The sequence below is a fragment of the Haliaeetus albicilla genome, chromosome 13 (genome assembly GCF_947461875.1).
Source record: "Haliaeetus albicilla chromosome 13, bHalAlb1.1, whole genome shotgun sequence".
Classification (NCBI taxonomy): domain Eukaryota; kingdom Metazoa; phylum Chordata; class Aves; order Accipitriformes; family Accipitridae; genus Haliaeetus; species Haliaeetus albicilla.
The window spans coordinates 1,059,035-1,076,865 of NC_091495.1; the positions used below are offsets into that span (position 1 = coordinate 1,059,035).

General features: G+C 67.6%; 3 protein-coding genes across 12 annotated transcripts in view; 2 read left to right on the forward strand and 1 right to left on the reverse strand.

Annotated features, from left to right (window-relative positions):
• The window catches only part of LOC104315226 (kinesin light chain 1-like), a 26,299-nt gene extending 24,763 nt beyond the window's left edge, over positions 1 to 1,536 (reverse strand). For 2 of the 5 annotated variants that reach the window (XM_069799812.1, XM_069799816.1), the window contains exon 1: positions 1,364 to 1,529. The gene's annotated coding sequence lies outside the window, so the exon portion shown is untranslated. Of the gene's footprint in view, positions 1 to 1,363 lie in introns of all 5 variants that reach the window. The other 3 variants (XM_069799814.1, XM_069799815.1, XM_069799817.1) reach the window with 3 other exon arrangements.
• Positions 1,499 to 3,251, forward strand: MRPL2 (mitochondrial ribosomal protein L2). Its single transcript, XM_069799820.1, has 6 exons — positions 1,499 to 1,901; positions 1,979 to 2,120; positions 2,202 to 2,317; positions 2,399 to 2,509; positions 2,833 to 2,906; positions 2,998 to 3,251. The coding sequence occupies exons 1-6, from the start codon at positions 1,514 to 1,516 to the stop codon at positions 3,208 to 3,210; spliced, it is 1,044 nt and encodes a 347-aa protein (XP_069655921.1). The 5' UTR covers positions 1,499 to 1,513; the 3' UTR covers positions 3,211 to 3,251.
• Positions 3,252 to 3,934: 683 nt separating this feature from the next.
• LOC104321118 (cullin-9-like) lies at positions 3,935 to 17,674 on the forward strand. 6 transcript variants are annotated; one of them, XM_069799823.1, is made up of 30 exons: positions 3,935 to 3,980; positions 4,840 to 5,448; positions 6,268 to 6,422; positions 6,774 to 7,292; positions 7,435 to 7,570; positions 8,013 to 8,203; positions 8,704 to 9,079; positions 9,305 to 9,506; positions 9,801 to 10,008; positions 10,113 to 10,300; positions 10,452 to 10,669; positions 10,805 to 11,036; positions 11,389 to 11,494; positions 11,768 to 11,995; positions 12,102 to 12,192; positions 12,277 to 12,448; positions 12,600 to 12,705; positions 13,061 to 13,156; positions 13,240 to 13,415; positions 13,751 to 13,884; positions 13,964 to 14,143; positions 14,345 to 14,460; positions 14,876 to 15,058; positions 15,246 to 15,403; positions 15,722 to 15,932; positions 16,030 to 16,195; positions 16,321 to 16,466; positions 16,624 to 16,741; positions 17,020 to 17,222; positions 17,307 to 17,674. In XM_069799823.1, exons 2-30 carry the CDS (start codon positions 4,854 to 4,856, stop codon positions 17,589 to 17,591), a joined length of 5,895 nt encoding a protein of 1,964 aa, XP_069655924.1. In that variant the 5' UTR covers positions 3,935 to 3,980; positions 4,840 to 4,853; the 3' UTR covers positions 17,592 to 17,674. The 6 variants fall into 6 exon arrangements, 5 of the variants coding, with proteins under 5 accessions (XP_069655924.1, XP_069655923.1, XP_069655925.1 ...); XR_011327369.1 differs by having other exon boundaries at positions 3,954 to 4,057; positions 17,097 to 17,222; positions 17,307 to 17,503; XM_069799822.1 differs by having other exon boundaries at positions 3,954 to 4,057.
• The last annotated feature ends 157 nt before the right edge of the window (positions 17,675 to 17,831 follow it).

Consider the following 17,831-nt stretch of genomic DNA (forward strand, 5'->3'; position numbering starts at 1 on the left):
AAGCCAAGCCCAGGGCTCCCTTCTTGGGGACCGATGGGAGCACCGAGGAGCAGAGCCGAACCCCCAAGCTGCCGCCACACGCTGCCCGAGGGGCTCTACCCCACCGTCAGGCTCCCGCTCAGGCGGCCCTACACCCAGCTAGATCTGCTCCATCCTACGCTCGCTCTTGTGGCGAAAGGTTTTACATCCCACTTGGCATCACCCTCACCTGCGTCCCCACCGCTAACCCCATCCCAGCCCCTACAGCCAAGCAGGTGGAGCTGCAGAGAACCCACCAGCCGTGCGATCGCTGTCGCTGTGCCCGCTGAAACGGGCAGAGACAGGACAAGATCCCTGGGAATCCTCCTGTGTCAGCACTGCGCAGTGCAGAGCTGGGCCAGGCACCGCCTGGAAGCGTTTGTTCGATCTCTAGATGCTTTACGCAGAGAGAGGACGAACGCCACAGCATCGCAGCATCCAACGGGGCCAGCGGATTCTTGCCGCAACCATCCCATCCGCGATAACACGCGACCTTCGGGGCGCTCTCTGTGATGTTTCGTGAGCCTCTGGAAGCGTGCCATCCCCAACTACCGACACCTGCCTGCTTCGTGGGGACTCCTGTCCCACCCCACGGGTCCCCCAACACGGGGAAGGGCTCAGGGCGTCCCAGGAGGGACCCCAGCCACGTTGACACGCAAGGTCTCTCTTGCCTCATCTCCCACCACACGCTTTTTCACTAAAGCGTCTCGCTGCTCTCCCTTCCCTAGTTCTGGAGGGCAAACCCGCCTGGCTAGGGGGTACGCACGGCTGCAGCACAGCTAAAAAAAAAACCAGTAAAAATTAAAAATCCATAGCAGGATTACATAGCGGGAGCGCAAATATGTATTATTCTTTATCTTACGCGGAAAGCCTTTCCCGGCAATGAAGACACGGCCTAATTATAGGCCAGTGAATCCCACAGCACACTGGGAGCGGCCACCACTGGCCCTGGGAACTGTGTCCGTGTCCGTGTGTCCCTTGTCACCAACACACCCCGCTCCGGGGGCTCCGGTTCTCTGCCGACAGGAGACGCTGGGGCCCCCCCCGAACCAGGAGCTCGCCCCGGGACCGGAGAGAGCTGGATCGCACGGCTCCAAAGTCCGCGCAACCAGCGTCCTTATCGCCGACCTCACCGGCCGGCTCCGGGAACGACGGGCCCGGTTGCCCGGTTCCCCGACCCCCCCCCCCAGGCCCGGTTCCACGTCAGGGGTTCCCCCGTGGGGGTCCCACCGTTCTCCCGTTGCTCCCCCACACACACCGAGGACCACCCCACCCCACGGGCCCCGCGCGTCGGGCCGGAGAAACGACCGAGTCCCGAGCACCACGACCCCGCCCGTCCAACAACCTGCTCGGTGTGAGGTCTCGGTAGCGGCGGCGGTAGCCGCCGCGACGCGGTCGAACTGTTCCGGTCGAAGTCCCGGTACGACGGAGGTGGGGCAGGGCGGGAGCCGGCACCGCCCTCCTCCCTCAGCGGCGCAGCCCCTTTAAATCCAACATGGCCGCCGCCGCCGCCTCGGCCCCGCCGGCGGGTGCGCGCGCCACCTCCCGGCCGGCCCCCTCCCTCCGCTTCCGGCGGAGGCCCCGCCCTCCCCCGCCCCGCTTCCGGCAGAGGCCCCGCCCCTCCGCGACGGCCGTAATGGCGGCGGGACTGTGCCGAGCTTTCGGAGCGCTCCTGTTGTCGGCCGCGCCGCTCCGTCCCCGGTTCTCCGTTCCGCCGCTTTTTTTTCCTCCGTCCGGTGTGGCGGGGGGAGTGCTGGCGGCTGCCTGCCGCGGGCTGGGCGGTTCGGTGCCTCGCTGTACCACCAACCCCCTGTGGAAGTGCCGGGTCAAGTATACGGTGCGGCCGGTGGGCATGAAGAAAACGGGTGGCCGAGACCACACAGGTGAGCGGGCGGCCCGGTGCCGGTGGGGACGGGAACGGGGGTGAGTTCCGACTGTAGCCGTTCCCCGAATCCCGCAGGCCGCATCCGTGTGCGGGGGATCGGCGGGGGACACAAGCGACGGTACCGAATGATCGATTTCCAGCGGCTTCGTTACGAGGAGGGGGCCCCACCGGAGCCCTTCACTGAGAAGGTCATCCACGTCCGCTATGACCCTTGCAGGTGAGTACGGAGGATGGGCTCAGCCCCGGGCCCATGGTGACACCCCCCCACCCACCCACCCACTGTGGATTCCCCGTGCAGGTCAGCTGACATCGCGCTGGTGGCCGGCGGCAGCCGAAAACGCTGGATCATCGCCACGGAGAACATGCAGCCGGGGGACATCATCAAGAACTCCTCTCACATCGGCAGGATGGCAGGTATGTGCCAGGACCGGGGGTGGCCCTGACGGGGACCCGCCGGCCGCTCGTTGCCCAGCTCATCGTTTTTTTGTCTTCCAGTATTGGCCAACGAAGGGGACGCTTACCCGCTGGGGGCTCTGCCCATTGGCACGCTGATCTGCAACTTGGAGAGCCACCCGGGGAAGGGAGCGCAGTATATCCGGGCAGCCGGTGCGTCTCCGGGCAAAGGAGCCGCTGTTTGTAGCCGGATTTGGCTTAGCGCAGACAGAGAGGAGAGCTCCGGGTGACTGGGAGCAGCTCTCCTCCCTTCTCCCCGTGTTAGGGTGCAAAACAACCCTCCGGAGCGGCGGGAGCTGCTCCGTCTGTCCCGTCGCTTCCTCGAGGTCCTGACTTCAGGAAGAAGTGTTGCACAAAGGGCGGTGGTGGCGGGGGTTTTTGGGGAGTTCCCAGCACGGGGACAGGCTCGCCACGGGGCGAGATTGCTTTGTCCTGCTGCTCGGGGCAGCTGCCTCCTCTCCTCTCGCCCGCTGCAGGGACTTGTGGGGTGCTGCTGAGGAAGGTGAACGGGACGGCCATCGTGCAGCTGCCCTCCAAGAGGCACATGCAGGTAAAGGAGCCGCACCATCCCTGACGCGACCGCCTGGGCCTGCAGCCGCACGTCCCCAGGGAGGCCTGCAGCTCTTCTCTTGTCCCCAAAGGTGCTGGAGACCTGCGTGGCCACGGTGGGCCGCGTGTCCAACGTCGACCACAACAAACGGGTGATCGGGAAGGCGGGCCGGAACCGGTGGCTGGGCAAGCGCCCGCACACGGGCTTGTGGCATCGCAAGGGCGGCTGGGCCGGACGCAAGATCAAGCCTCTCCCACCCATGAAAAGCTACGTCAACCTGCCGCGGGTCACGGCACAGGAGTGATGCCGGGCAGGGGGGCCAATAAAGCGTTCTCCATGCCACCACTGCTGCCTTTTCTGTGCGGGGCCTCGGGGAGCATTCCCCACGGGACGCATTTGGCAGTGTTCAGCCCCTGGCCGGAGTCGGGCTGCCAGAAGAGATGAGTGTGGGGACACGTTTGGCCGAGTTCAGCCTCTGGCCGGAGTCAGGCTTCCAGGAGAGATGAGTGTGGGGCTGTGGGCTGCCTCAGCTTGAGCTTGGGGTGAGCGGGGGTCTCGGTGGGATCAAACCGAGCTCCATACGATCGTGCCAAGCCTGACTGCGGGACAGCCGGGCTCTTCCCCTCGACTTGCGAAGCGGTGAAGGCAAGCGGGACAGCCGTGCGGTAAGGCAGGAGGGTGATTGCCAGCCAGGGTGACCTGCTGCGCAGCTGGGGAACGTGGACCTCGGTGCCTCCCAGCCCCGGTAACACCGTCCCCGGTGCTGCCCGCTTCCCTCGCTGCCCTCCCCATCCCGCACCCCCCTACCCCGCTGCCTCCCAAGTGCCCCTCACACTGAGACAAGGGGAGTTTTCCGCACGTCAACACCCCCAGCTCCCCGTGTTCCCCCCCCCCGCCCCCGGTCCTGAACTGCCCCAGCCGCATGCCGTGTGTCCCCCCCGTATCCCGGGACGGCCAGCGGGGACCGGACCGCTAGCGGAAGAATTTTGGCCCCGTCCAGCTTCCGTCCGCGTAGGGGAGCGACCGCGCATGCGCGTTCGCCAACCCGGAAGCGGCGTGGAAGTGGTGTTGGAGGTAAAGGCGGCTCGGTCCCGTCCGGTCCGGCCCGGTCCCGCGGCGGAGGGAAGCGGGTTGGGAAACGGCCTGGCCTGGTGAGCACCTGGAGCGGAGCTGTCTTAGGGTGGTCTCGGGTCTTTTCCTTTTTTTGGGGAGACCCACGGGAGGCTTCGGGACCGGAGCCCCGAGGTGAGGCGGCCCGGGGCCGGGGCTGCGGCAACCGGGTCGGGTCGGGCCGGGCGCTTCTCGGTGCCCTGGGAGGTCTCGCTTGGCCCCACGCTTAGAAGGAGCTTTATTGCTGCCGTCAGCGCCACGGAAACCCGCTCCCCGGTAATCGCGGTGCCGTGCCGCCCGCCTGCAGCGTCCGTGTCCCGGGCACGGGCCTGTTGCTGGGCCGCGCTTCTATTCCCGGTCGGGTGATGAGCCCCGGAGCCCTCCAGCCCAGGCTTGCGCTGGCACTCAGGGCCGGGATGCGTGTTCCACCGGGCTGGGGGACCTCTGTCAGCCCACAGCTGGGTTTTATGGTTGAGCTTCCTGGGAATAGCCGGCCTCCTTGGGCACTGCTGTCCCTGTTCCTGCTATGCCCACAGCCCGTTTCACGGTCTAAAGATCACTTTGTCCTGCTCTGTTATCTTGTTGTTCCATATGTGCTGTTTTCCAAGGAGAAAATGAGCTCTATCTTATGCTTTATTAATCTTGTTGTGTTAGGGGCTTATAGTGCTGACCTTGAGTACAGCCAGTACAGCTAGCACGTTTTATTTGTTGTGCTGCCACGTTACAAGCACTGCGAGCCACAGGATGATAGGTTTCTAGCCATAGCAAAGCCTGTGGCCTCAGCCGCCTCTCCCCAGCTCCAGCTCCCCCTCTGTCTCTGCAGGCACGTTTCCTGCCATGGTGAATGAGAGGCATAATGGCAACCTGCTTGTGCACCTGGGAGCCAAACTGCAGGCCTACCCGGAGGAGCTGCTCCGGCAGCGGCGAGGCTACGACGGCCAGCCCGAGTACCTGATCCAGTGGAGCATCATCAGCTTGGAAGAGAGAGCAGTGGAAGGCAGCAGTGCCTCCTCCGCAGAGACCAAGCCGGAGAACATCTCGATGTGGATGTCTGCAGAAGAGGTCTGTGCCAGCTGCCCGGCGCTGCTGGGCAAGAGGAAGCTGGAAGGGCAGTGGGTGAAAGAGGAGAAGGCAGCCAGCCCGTTCGCTGCAGATGTCCCGCTGGATGAAGCCTCGCTGCTGGAGATGAAGGCTGATGTCAGGAGCCTGACGCAGCGAGCTGGCCGGCAGATGGCCGAGACCGGGGCCCCGGAGTCCTCCATCCTCAACACCATCCATGTGCTGAGCGCGTACGCCAGCATTGGCTCGCTGGCGGGCGCCTTCAAGGAGACGGGAGCCCTCGACTTGCTGATGAAGATGCTGTGCCACAAGGAGAAGCAAATCCGCCGCAGTGCCGGCAAGATGCTGAGGGCCCTCGCTTCGCACGATGCAGGTGGGGGCTGCTGCTGCTGCTGCTCAGTGCAGCTGAGGAGGTGCTGCTGGGCAGCTGAGGGGTGCCAGTCCTTTTGTAGGCGTGGGATGCCTGGGAAGCAGTGTGTCTCGGGGCTTTTTGGCAAAAGGGGAAGGATCAGACTGGAGCTTCCAAGGGGCGCCTCGGTTGTAGTTGTCTGGGGTGCTTTAAGACTTAGGAACTCTTTCCCTTGACAGCTTCCTGAGCTGGGATGCTGATTAACTGTTAGGAGGACTTATGCCAAGGGGCTTGGCAGAGTGTCGGGGTGTCTCTGCTGCATGCTTTCAATCGGAAAGGCTCTGGCCTGTTCTTGGCAGGGAGCCTTTCCTTAGGCCCTGGTGGGTAGAGGCTGGTCCTTTCCCAGTCCTCTCATTTGAGAGGAGCTGCCGTGGCTCAGAAGTGACCGATGAGGCTTGAGTGCGCCTGGAAGGTTGCTAGTGGTGGTGTGTCGCACAAGAGATCTGGCTTTCCCTGTCCTAGTGCCCGAGCTCACATGGCTCTCCAGTGGGGCAGATGGGGGGCTGATTCAGGTTAAAACTTAACTTCTTTCTCCCCTGGAACCCTGTTCTGGAGTCATTTATTTGGGGCTGCTGCTCTGGGGGAATCTCACAGCTTTAGGGGTGGAAAAAACAGTGTCATTCAGTGGAGCAAAATGTTGCCAACCCAGATTAAAGGACGGAATGTGGTTCTGGGTGACAGTGAGCAGCAGAGCTGTTCCTTGCCTGCACGTCTGTATTGTGCAGGCAGGGTGGGGTGAGGGTTATCTTTGCGAGGCCTGAAGAATTTCTGTTGTTGTCACAGGGAGCTGGGCCTATGTCCTGCTGTCGCTGAGCCAGCAGGATGGCATTGAGCAGCACATGGACTTCGACAGTCGCTACACCTTGCTGGAGCTGTTTGCCGAGACAACATCCTCTGAAGAGCACTGCATGTCCTTTGAGGGGATTCACCTTCCCCAGGTAGCGGCAGGTCCTGCCAGCCCTGGGCCTGTGGGTTTTAGGGGTCAGGAGGGCTGAGAGTGAGGGGGCCAGAGCTGGTGTTGTGGTTTAGGACAGGAGGGTAGTCGGTAGTGGGCAGCTGAGCAGGACTGGGCGTGGGGAGAGCTGGCACAGGATCTGGGCCTGGCTTGAGGCTGGGGAGTGGTGGAGGGGCACATGGAGAGCCTTGTCTCTGAGCAGGGAGATGAGGGTGGGCTGAGAGGTCTCTGCTGCTGCCTGCTGGTCTGGAGCTATCGTGGGAGCCTGACTGTGGATGAGCTGGTGGCTGGAGGGGCTCTGCAGGCTCGATTCTGACAGCCGTGCTTGTTGCAGATCCCCGGGAAGCTGCTGTTCGTTCTGGTGAAGCGCTACCTGTGTGTCACTTCTCTGATGGACAAGCTCAGCAGTGGCGTGGAGCAGGGAGGGGAGCAGCAGGACTGCGTTGTGCGGAGCCCGCTCGCTGAGGAGAGGAGCCGTGTGAAGCAGGAGTTTGAGTTCAGCATGGCTATGGCAAACCTTATCTTGGAGCTGGTGCACGTGATGGGCTGGGACCACGGCCACAAGCCAGAGCCACTGCCCCAACAGGAGCTGCGGCCTCGCACCACCCGCTCCATCTTCCAGCATAGGGCCACATCCTGCACCGTTGCTCAGGCAGCCCCTGCTCCCCCACCAAAAGAGCCCAGCATCTTCAAGACGCGCTCGGCCTTCCCAAGCCGCAGCAGCTACGTGGAGTACGTGCAGGCAAACCTGGCGCGTGGCATGAGGGTACGCATGCTGGAGGACTATGAGCAGGTCAGCGCGGGGGATGAGGGTGACTTCCGCCAGAGCAACGACGGCACGCCGCCCGTGCAGGTATCCTCTGCTGAGAGGGCAGGGGCTGTCGAGGAGCCTGTCTAGCTCTGTTGTGCTGTAGGAAGCACGCAGCCTTGCGTGGGAACAGCGGGGCTGGTCTTGCCTTCCCTCAGCTGGGTACGTGTTGGGCTCTCCTTCTCAGGTGTACTGGCAAGCCCTGGGCTGTACCTACTGGGTTCACTGGCACATGGTGGAGATTATCGGCCCTTCGGGGCAAGAGGAGCATGAGGGCCAGGAGAAGGTGTCCGCCCTGACACGCAACCACAAATTGGCAGCAGGTGAGCAGCCTGTCAGCTGGGCCTGCAGCTTTTCTCCCCAGCCTTTCTGCAGCTGCACGCTGGCACTGTGGATTCTGCTGGTGCTGGGTGTCCGAGTGCGTTGCCCTGGCTGGTCCAGGCACCGTGGGAACAGGTTGGGGGAGCAGTGAGCTAGAGTTGCCCACTTTAAGCGTGTGCTTTTTCTGTTCTACAGCCCAAAGAGGTTCAAGTAAAGATGGTAATCCCCATCTCTGCAGCTTGTGGGGTCTCCTCCCAGCACGTTCCCCCTTTCTCGCTGCCCTCCTGTCACCTCCCTTTCCCACAGCAGGCTGTGGGACGGTGGGGACCTCTTCTGCCCAGACGGTCCGCACGAGCTCTTTCCCTGGGGAATGTGGGGTGTGCAGCAGAGGATGGGGGAATTGGCAGAGCTGACAGTGCCCTTCCTTGCTCTGCTCTCCTGCAGTTGCGCAGCCGTTTTTCTGCAAGCCCTTTGGGGGCCTGTACTCTCTGCCTTACCTGGGGGAGCAGCCGGCCAAGGCTGCAGAGGCCCTGAGCCGTGCCGAGTGGTGGGAGCTGCTCTTCTTTGTGAAGAAGCTGGAAGTGCAGGAGCAGAAAGAGATCATCTCTCTCATCCAGCAGGACCAGGGGGAGCAGGTAAGGGCCAGAGCCTGCAGCGGGGAACTGGGAGGGAGGGAGTGAGGGAGAACGATAGGGAAGGGACCGGGCGCGGAGGAGGAGATGGCAAGCGTGAGCTGTGTAGGGATGGCCTGAACGGGGCAGAACTGGGACTGCAAGGGGAGGGTGAGTCGGGGATGGCGAGAGCGTGGGGAGCTGGGCACAGCAAAGGAGTGAGGAGAGATGAGAGGAAGTGCGGTCTCCCGTGACCCTGGAAGGGTGACTGTGTCCGGCGAGGTTTGGGTAGGCGAGGCAAGCCCACGGGGTGATTCTGCCGGTTGCGGTTGGGTGGTGAGTGCTGGTGGGAGGTCTGGGCTGGTGGTAGTTGGGTTGGGGACTGCCAGGGGAGGGTGGCACTGGGAAATGGCCTCGGGGCCCTCCAGCGGTGCAGCCTTTCTGTCCGTCGTGGCGCTGGCCGTCACAAGGGGCGTGGGGTCTGTGGTGAGTCCGTGAGGGTTAACGTGACCCCGTCTGTCCAGCTGTCGGAGGTGGATGAAGAAGCCCTGATCCAGCTGTCAGTACCTGCGGAGCTGGCCCAGAAGATGCTGCGGGTCTTGGAGCAGCGGTGCCAGGGCAGCGCTCAGTGTGACCTGCGCGGCTCCCACGTCTACGCCAAATACTTCCTCGGCAGGGGGGCCGAGCAGGATGGCGGGGGTGGCCCCGCGGTGTCCTCGGAGGGTGCCGGCTGCAGGAGCGCTGGCCCTGAAGCCACAGCGGCGAAGGAAGACCTTTCCGCAGCCACAGTGCCGCCCCAAGCCCCCGCTGTGGCGGCCAAGTCGGATTCCCAGCTGTTCAGCGAGCTCCTGGAGAGGGAAGGGCTGTTCTTCCCCGAGGTGACGGAGGAGCAGATCAAAGGTAATCGCCTGCTACGCGCTGGGGCGCACGCACGGTGGCGGAGGCGGCACCGTTGCCTCGTCGGAGGAAGGCTCTGGGCAGGACACGGGAGGCCAGGCGCCCAGAGGTTGCCTGGGACGGGGGGTCCTGTGGGTGCTGGTGGGTCTGTGGGTGCGTGGCACCCCGGGAGTTGCTGGGGGTGTTACTGCTGCCCTAACGCCTGTGTCCCCGTCTCCTTCCCGCCAGCGTTGGGCAGCTGCGAGGGGGCGAGCGAGAGGGGCTCGCTGGCCAAGATCGCAGCCGTGGTGGACGTGGTCCAGAGCAGCAGCTCGGAGGTGGGGCTGCGCTTAGCTGGGCTCAAGCACATCGTGAAGATCCTGGAGGAGGAGCCCGAGCCCGAGCAGCAAGTCGGCAGAGCCCAGGGCGGGCTGGGGACCAGGAGCGTTGGGTGAGCCGTGGGGTGTCGCACAGCCCTCCTTGCTGGCTGGGGAGGGCTGTGTCGGCAGGGTGGGGGAGAGTACCGGAGGTGGCAGCGGAAGCGCGACGGCCGGTGTGTCCCTGCGTGCTGGGCAAGAAGAGAGGTGGATCTCGTGTGCCTTTGTCCCAGGCCGGCTCGTTCCTGGGGCTGACCCGGTGCGGTAGAGGCACGTGGGCAGGGAGAAGGCGGCTGGCCGGGCCCGGGGTGCCGGCGTGCCGGCGGCAGCGCCAGGAGGCTCCTCCCGAGGTGTCCTTTCCCGCGCAGGGAGAAGCTGGCGAAGGTGGCGGCGGAGCTGCTGAGCGCCGAGGCGGCAGAGAAGGCCCTGGTGGCGGTGACGCTGCGGCTGCTGGCCGTGCTCATGGCAAAGTACGACTGGCGCGTGCCGTTCGCCACGGAGGGCGGCGTGCGGGCTGTGCTGGCCTGCATGCGGCAGCACGCCTCCTCTGCCCTGGTGCAGCAGGCCGGCCTGGCGGTGAGCGCGGCAGAGGGGATGCTGTAGGCGGGCGGGCAGGGCGCCGGCTCGCCCGGGTGCGGCGGAGACGCCCGCCGCCCTCCTGACCGCCGTTGACCTTGCAGGCCCTGAAGGTGTTGGTGGGAGCCGCGGCCGGTGAGCCGGGAGGTGCCGGTGGGAAGCCCCTGAACCACGCCGACGCGCAGATGATGCGGGAGATCTTTGCCAGCATCGGGTCTGCCTCCAGCGAGGGCTCGTCCGGCCTGCTGAGTGCCATCCCTGCTGCCGTCAGCACCCTGCAGAGGGTCCCAGGGTAGGGGCAGAGCGAGGGCCGCGGCTGGGGGCGGGGGGACACCCTCTGCCCCAGGGCGGGGGGCGCGAGCAAGGCAGGCCGGTGGCTTGCGGGCGCAGGGGAGGCTCCGTGCTCCCGGGAGGAAGGCGCCCGCATTGCTCTGTCCCTTCAGGGGCTCCTCAGGTGTGCGGAACGGCTTGCTGGTGGTGAACATGCTGATGGACGGCCACCGGGGCCTGGCGGAGCAGCTGGCGAGCTGCGATCTCCCCAGGGTGCTGCAGAGCTGCTGGCGGGACGGGCAGAGCGCCGGCTGCCCTCACGCGATGCTGGCCCTCGGCGCCATCAACCGCCTCGCGGAGCACCGGCTGCCCCCGGGCCCGGAGACGGCAGGTAGCGTGCCGCCCGCCGTGCCGCGGGCCCCCGGGTGCGGCGGGCAGGGCCGGCTGTCCGGCCAGGGCAGAGCACGCCGGGGGCCGACGTGCCAGCCATCTCTCGAGCGGGACCCGCGCGTCCTTGTTGCGGCAGGCAGAGAGGCCCCGCTGGACCTGAGGGGCGTGCGGACGCTGCTGGGCGGCCTGGGGGACGGCGTCTTGTCCAAGGAGGTGGTGGTGGCACTGGAGCGGCAGCTCTGCGGCGAAGGCCCCGTCCCCTCCGGCGAGGCGGCCCGGCTGCTGCGGGACCCCAGATGCTTCAGGCTGCTGCTGCGCAGCTTCGAGCTGCTGGGGGCGGAGAAGGGCGTGAGCCTGAGCATCCTCAGGTGGGTCCGGGGGGACGCGGTGGGCTCCGGGTCCTCCGCAGCAGGCGCGCGAGTGCTGGCGGCGATGCCGGGGGGACGCGGCGCGTGTCTGTGGGTCCTGGGGGGGCTGTCCTTCTCTGGCAGGGGCACCCCAGCACGTAGGCGGGTGCTGATCGGGGCGTCCTGGGGCGCAGGGGCAGGTGGGGGCAGAGCGGCACGTGCCTGGGTGCCGGTGGGGTGTCCCGGGTGCCTGGGGAGCCTTGGCTCCCAGTCCCTGGGGGTGCCGGCCTTGCAGGTGGGGCAGAGAAGCAGGGCTGCCTCTGGCACGGCTGCCGACGTGCCCCGGCCTGAGTGGGCCCCCTCCGTCCCTCAGGATCCTGAACAAGTTCCTGGACGGTTACCAGGAGGACGTGCTGCCCTGGCACGAGTGTGTGGAGCCCTGTTTGTCCTCCCTGAGCGCCCACAGCAGCGACCGGGAGGTGAGGGGGCCCCGGGACTCCTGGCAGGCAGGGGCGGCTTTGCCAGCCGTGCCGTGCCGCGTGTTGGCCGGGCTGGGAGAGGCGGGGAGCGGCCGTCCTGGCTGCGGCCGCGTCCCACTGGCTGGCGTGCCCGGCGCCGCAGCCGGCCGGGCTCTCGTGGGCGCTGCCGCAGCAGCGGCGGAGCAGAGGGGATGGAGCGCCGCAGCACCCCGCTGCTGGGGCCCGGCGGGTTCCCAGCGCCGGCCTGGCCGCTCACCACCGCCTGCTCCGCAGGTGGTGCAGGAGGTGGTCGGCTTCCTGCACCGGCTGGCCACCGCCAGCAAGGACTGCGCGGTGGTGATGTGCCGCGTGGGCACCCGCGAGGCTCTGTCCAAAGCCCTGGACAAGCACGGCACGGCTCCGGCGCTGGCGCCAGCCCTGCTCGACCTGGTGATCGACTGCGAGAAGTACGCCAGCCTCTACAAGAAGCTGACGACCAGCATCTTGGCCGGCTGCATCCAGGTGGGTCCCCGGCACCATGGGGCGGCCCTCTGCCCGACGCAGCCCCGCGGCAGGCGAGGGGAGGAGGACGCCGGGCCGGCGGTGAGAGCCTCGCCCCGTCCCGTAGCTGGTCCTGGGGCAGATTGAGGAGCACCGCCGGAGCCACCGGCCCATCGGCATCCCCTTCTTTGACGTCTTTCTGCACAACCTGTGCCGAGGTGAGCGCGGGGAGCGGGAGCCGGCCCCCCGTGCCCGACGCGTGCTGGCCTGGCGGCCGGAGGCTCCCCGTGCTCTCCCCGCAGGCTCCAGCGTGGAGGTGAAGGAGGACAAGTGTTGGGAGAAGGTGCAGGTCTCCTCCAACCCCCACCGGGCCAGCAAGCTCACGGACAGGAACCCCAAGACCTACTGGGAGTCGAACGGCAGCACCGGCTCCCACTTCATCACCGTCCACATGCAGTGCGGCGTGGTGGTCAGGTGGGGCTGGGCCAGGAGGGCCGGGGGGTCTCGAGGCCAGGAGAGGGCTTTGGGGGTCCGCGCGAGCCCCGTCCGGGGGTTGCTGGACGCGGGCAGCGGCGCGTGGGGCTGGCGGGGACGGCGGGGCAGCTCCGCGTTTGCTGTGCGGCAGGGAGATGAGCATGCTGGTGGCCAGCGAGGACTCCAGCTACATGCCGGCCCGCGTCGTGGTGCTGGGGGGAGACAGCCCAGCCACCGTCAGGACGGAGCTCAACGCGGTGAGTCTCGCCGGGGCCGCTCGGGCCGTGGTGCCCCACAGGAGCAGCAGGCCGGTCCTCGCTGTGCCCCGTGAAGGTCTCGCCCCGGCGCGGGGCCCTGGGAGGTGTCCCATGGGGAGGTGGGGATGGCAGGAGCGGTGCTGCGGCAGCCTCCTGGCCGTAGACTTGGGCACAGGCAGCCCTGCAGCAGCCCGGTCGGCAGCAGGCTGGCGTGCTGGGGCTGCGAGGCAGAAGCGGGGCCCCGTGGCTGGCGGGGGGTACGGAGGCCGTGGCTTTAAAGGGGGGTGGCCGGGGGGCATGCAGGGTGGCTGGCGCTCACTGCCTGGGGTGCTGAGGGCTCGCTGTCTGCCTGCAGGTGACCGTCCTGCCCTCGGACAGCAGAGTGATCCTGCTGGAGAACATGACCCGCTTCTGGCCCGTCATCCAGATCCGGGTGAAGCGGTGCCAGCAGGTAGGGGAGCGGGGGCCGGGCCGGGGAGATGGCGGCACGGGGCATTGGGGGCCTGAGGAGCTGAGGGTCGCGCTCTCCCGCAGGGCGGCATTGACACACGTGTGCGTGGCATCGAGGTGCTGGGTCCCAAGCCGACTTTCTGGCCCATCTTCAAGGAGCAGCTGTGCCGGCGGACGTTCCTCTCCTGCACTGCTCGGGCTCACGCCTGGTGCCAGGAGATCTGCCGTGACCGGGGGCGACTGCTGCAGCTCTTCGGCAGGTGGGTCGTCTCCTGCCCATGCCATCGCGTCCCCTCACAGCTCGTGAGGGTGACTGCGGGGCCGGGAGAGGAGCAGCCGGGTGTCCCGCAGGGCCGGGGCCACCTCGGGCTCCCCCAGGTTTAAGCTGCGCATGTGGGCGCAGCTCACCCCCCCAAGAGAGGCGGCCCGCAGGGGCAGGCGCAGGCAGGATCTCGCGGCTGCAGGCGCTGCGCAGCCCCCCGTTTTGGTGGGGGCCGCCGAGCCTGGCGAGGTACAGAGTGGGGAGCGACGGCTGCGCTCTGCTTTCCCGGGGGGATCCCCCCAGCCGTCGGCAGGTGCCCGGTCGCTGTTGCAGGCTGAACCGGGCGCTGCAGCACGAGCAGGGCTTCGCCGACCGCTTCCTTCCCGACGACGAGGCGGCCCGCGCCTTGGGCAGGACGTGCTGGGAGGCCCTGGTGAACCCCTTGGTGCAGAGCATCACCAGCCCAGGTACCCCGCGCTCTCCCGGGCCCGTCGGCGCCGTGCCCCAGGCTGCGGCACCCGGCTCTGAGCCCGCTTGGCCTCGCAGACCCGTGCGGCATCAGCCCCCTGGCCTGGCTGCTGAGCGAGTACCTGGAGAGCGTGGAGCCGCCCGGCTGCGCCGCGAGCCGCGGTGCCGTCTTTGGTTCCCGTGTGCGGCGCCTGACCCAGCTCCTGGTGCACGTGGACCCCGGCGGCGGCCTGGAGCCGGAGGAGGCGAGGACAGCCGGTGAGCGAGGGGCTGCCCTCCCGTGGGGCTGGGCGAGGGGTGGTCCCGAGCACCAGGCTGTGGCCACGGGGAGCCCCGTGGCACAGGAGGCTCCTGGGCTCGTGGCCGTGTCTTCCCGGCATCTCCTCTGCCCTGCGCTCCCGGGGAGAGGGGAAGGCCGCTGGCGGTCAGCGTGCCGAGCCCGGGGTTGTCCCTCGGCAGGCGGGAAGGAGGGGAAGAACAAGGAGGTGCCGGCCAGGGCTGCGAAGGTGGCGGTGGAGAAGTCGAGCAGCCTGCGGGACATCTCGCAGTGCTGGCGTGGCGTGGTGCAGCAGCAGGTAGAGCTTGGGGGGCCGGAGAGGGCGCGTGGGACCCCGCACCGGGTGGGCGTAGTGGGGAGTGGGGCTGTTCCTGGCCTCGGTGGGGCCCGGAGGGGTGTGGGGGCAGCCCCGCTGTGCTCACCACCCTGGCAGGGCTCGTGCTTCAGGCCGGGAGACGGGTATGGCGTCAGGCCACTTATTTTCTGCTGGGCTGCTGTCTGGCCCCCCGCAGCCCCTGCCCACCTCTCGGGGCTGCGCTCCCGCCTTGCCGCAAGCTCTCGGTCGCCCGTGGCTGCACCGGGGCCTCAGGTCATGCCCCGGCCGCGACCTGGGCGGTTAGCGTCGGCGGAGCGAGGCTGTGGCCGCGGACCTTCCCGCAGGTGACGGGCACGTCCCGCTGCGGGGCTCAGCCCTGTCGCGCCGCATCCTGCAGGTGCAGCGGTTCCTGGAGGCGGCGGGGCAGGCGCCGGACCTCGTGGAGCGATACTGCGGGCTGTACCAGCGCCTGCGCGGCGCCACGGAGGAGCTCTTCGGGCAGCAGGCCGCCTTCGTGCTGGCCCTGGGCCAGGGCTTCGCGGGGGCTTTGCTGCAGCTCTCCTTCCTTACCACCCTGCACGTGAGTCGAGGGAGCGCGGCGCCGGGGCTGGCATGCTCCTGCCCGGACCTGGTGCCTGGGCACCTGAGAGCCCCCCTGCCCGAGAGCCCCGGGGTTTGCCGGGTGCTCCCCCCGGGGCCGTTCCCCCAGCCTGGCCCTGCGGCCACCCAGCGAGCCCCCTCCGCAGCCAGCCCCGTCCATTCCGCAGGTGAGCGAGCAGTTCGCCCGCTACCTTGACGTGCAGATCCAGGAGCTCCACGGGGCTGCGGGCAGCGCGGGGCCGCTGCGGCGGCTGCAGCGGATCCTGGAGCCCTTCGTCGTCTTCAGCGGCCTGGAGCTCGCCCACACCTTCGAGCACTTCTACCGGTGAGGGGCCGGGGGCTGCCGCGTCTCCACGGGACCCGAGGGCCTGGCACGGCGGTGCCGAGGCCGTGGCTGAGCCCGGGCTGGTGCGGCAGTGGTGCTCCCGCTTTGCTTACGCGGAGGAAAGGCTGCAAGGGCCCACGGGCGCTGCCGGTCTGCGGAGGCGCGTTCCCTGCTGGCGACGGGGAGGGGAGACGGGTGCTGCCGGGCCCGTGCGCCTCGGGGTGAGGCCAGAGCCGGGGCCGTCTCCCTCTCCTGCCGGCCGGCCGATGGCCACAGGGCTCGGGCCGGCCCCTGACCTGACGCCGGTGGCTGTGGCAGGCACTACCTGGGGGACCGGCTCCTGGCGCAAGGGCCGTCGTGGCTGGAAGGAGCCATCGTGGAGCAGATCGGGCTGTGCTTCCCCAGCCGCTTCCCCCAAGAGATGCTGAGCAACTTGGCCGAGTCGGAGGAGCTCCAGCAGCAGTTCTACCTCTTCCAGCTGCAGGAGCGGGACAAGCGGCTGCTGGAGCTGGACACGGACCTGGACGAGGTAGCGCGCTGGTGGGGCGGGGAGGCTGGGGGCTGCCCACCTTCCTCATGAGGATCCGGGGGCCTCTTCTGAGCCGCCCTCGTGTCCGCGTGCCCAGGCACCGGGGACGGCCTCGGCGGCGGACGGGCCAGAGGTGAAGGTGCTAGCCCTGTCCCCGCGCTGCTGGCCCGTTTCCCCGTTCTGCTACATGGATGAACCCGGGAGGTTTTTCTCGGCGGCGCTGAGCTCCCCGCTGGACGAATTCGCCGACTTCTGCCGGCGGAGTGAGTGTCGCGGTGGCGGGCGCGGGTCTCGCCGGGGCCCGGGTCCTCCGCAGGAGCGCTGGGCTGCGCTGGGAGCGCCCGGCAGAGCTGGCCCCCGGCCCTCGCGCTGACGCCGTCTCTGGCAGGCCAGAGCCAGCTGGGCTGGGAGTGCACGAAGCCCCGGCGGTTGCAGTGGACGTGGCTGGGCCACGCCGAGCTGCGGTTTGGAGACTGCGTCCTCCACGTGTCCACGCTGCAGATGTACATCCTGCTGTGCTTCAACAGCGCCGAGGTAGGAGCCTGGGCCGCGGCGGGGCGAGGGAGGCGGCGGATGCCGGAGCGTGGCGGGGCCGTGTCCTCCCTTCTGCCGGGGTCTCCGGCGGTCTTTGGGGCTGGACCTGCGGCTGGTGGGTCTCGGCTGGCCGTTCCCCTCCCGCGCTCTCCTGCAGGAGGTGGCCGTGGAGGCCCTGCTGCAGGCTACGGGGCTCCCCGCTGACCTGGTGCACCACGCGCTGACGCCGCTGACCCACGGCGAGGGCGTCCTGGTGCAGAGCTGCACGCCGGGAGGTGAGCGTGGGGCTGGGGCACCCCTGGGGGGTGCTGGGGTAGGGGAGGCGAGTCTGTCTGCCGGTGCGTGGGTGGCTGGGTTTCGGGTCTGCGCGTGGGGCTGGGGACCGGGGCCAGGGGTTGTGCATGCGGCTGTCGCTTGGGGGGGCCGGGGATGGGGCTGACCCCTGCGAAGGCAGCAGTGGGAGGCCCGCGGTCGGGTCCGACAGCCCTGCGGGGGTCCTGGGGCTCCTTCAGGGCCCATCTCGGGGCTCGGCTGACCCTGGGTCGGGTGCTAGCTCCAGGTGCGCTGCGGCTGAACCAGGCGGCCCTGGCCCGTGCCTCTGGCCGCCACCTGAGGCTGCTGCCCCGGCAGAGGTACCTGCGGGCAGAGAGGGCTGACGTCAGCGCCCTGGAAAGGAAGAGGAACGTCCTCTGCTGCCTCATCACCCGCATCCTCAAACTGGAGAAGCAGCTCCACATTGACAACCTGGTGTTTAGGGTATGGAGGGCTCGGGGGGTGGGCAGAGAGGGGCCACCCGGGTGCTGCGCTGTGCTGCAGCGTGTGGCTCCCTTGCTGCTGTAGGTGATCGATGCCTGCCAGAAGGGCGAGTTGGGGCCAGGGCTACAATTCCCAAGCTTCTGCTGCCACAGCGTGGATGTGCTGTCCTGTGTCCTGCACCTGCTGAACCAGGGCTATCTCCGGCGCCAGGAGGAGAGGCCTCATGTCTTGGAATACATCTCTGCTGAACCCACAACACCCCCTACCTCCCAGGTCCAGCCCCAGGTTGCCTTCCAGACTGTAGAAATCAAGACAGCAGCAAGCCCAGCCTCTGCTGAAAAGAGACAGACTTTTTCCACCTTCAGGTAGACAAGGACCTGGCTGGGCTGAGTCGAGCCTGTCTCTTCTTGAGTACTTGTGGGTTTTGTTTTAAATAAACGAGCCAAGCCCCACCCAGGCCCAGGTCGTAGTCTGTCGGAGAGCTCAGCTGGCCCATGGCATGGAACATGGTTCAACAGCCCTGAGAGCTGTGCTTGCTGGAGTGGTGGTAGTAGCCGCACCCTGCCCCTACGCGTTCTCTCCTCAGGCATGGAGGGACACACACACGCC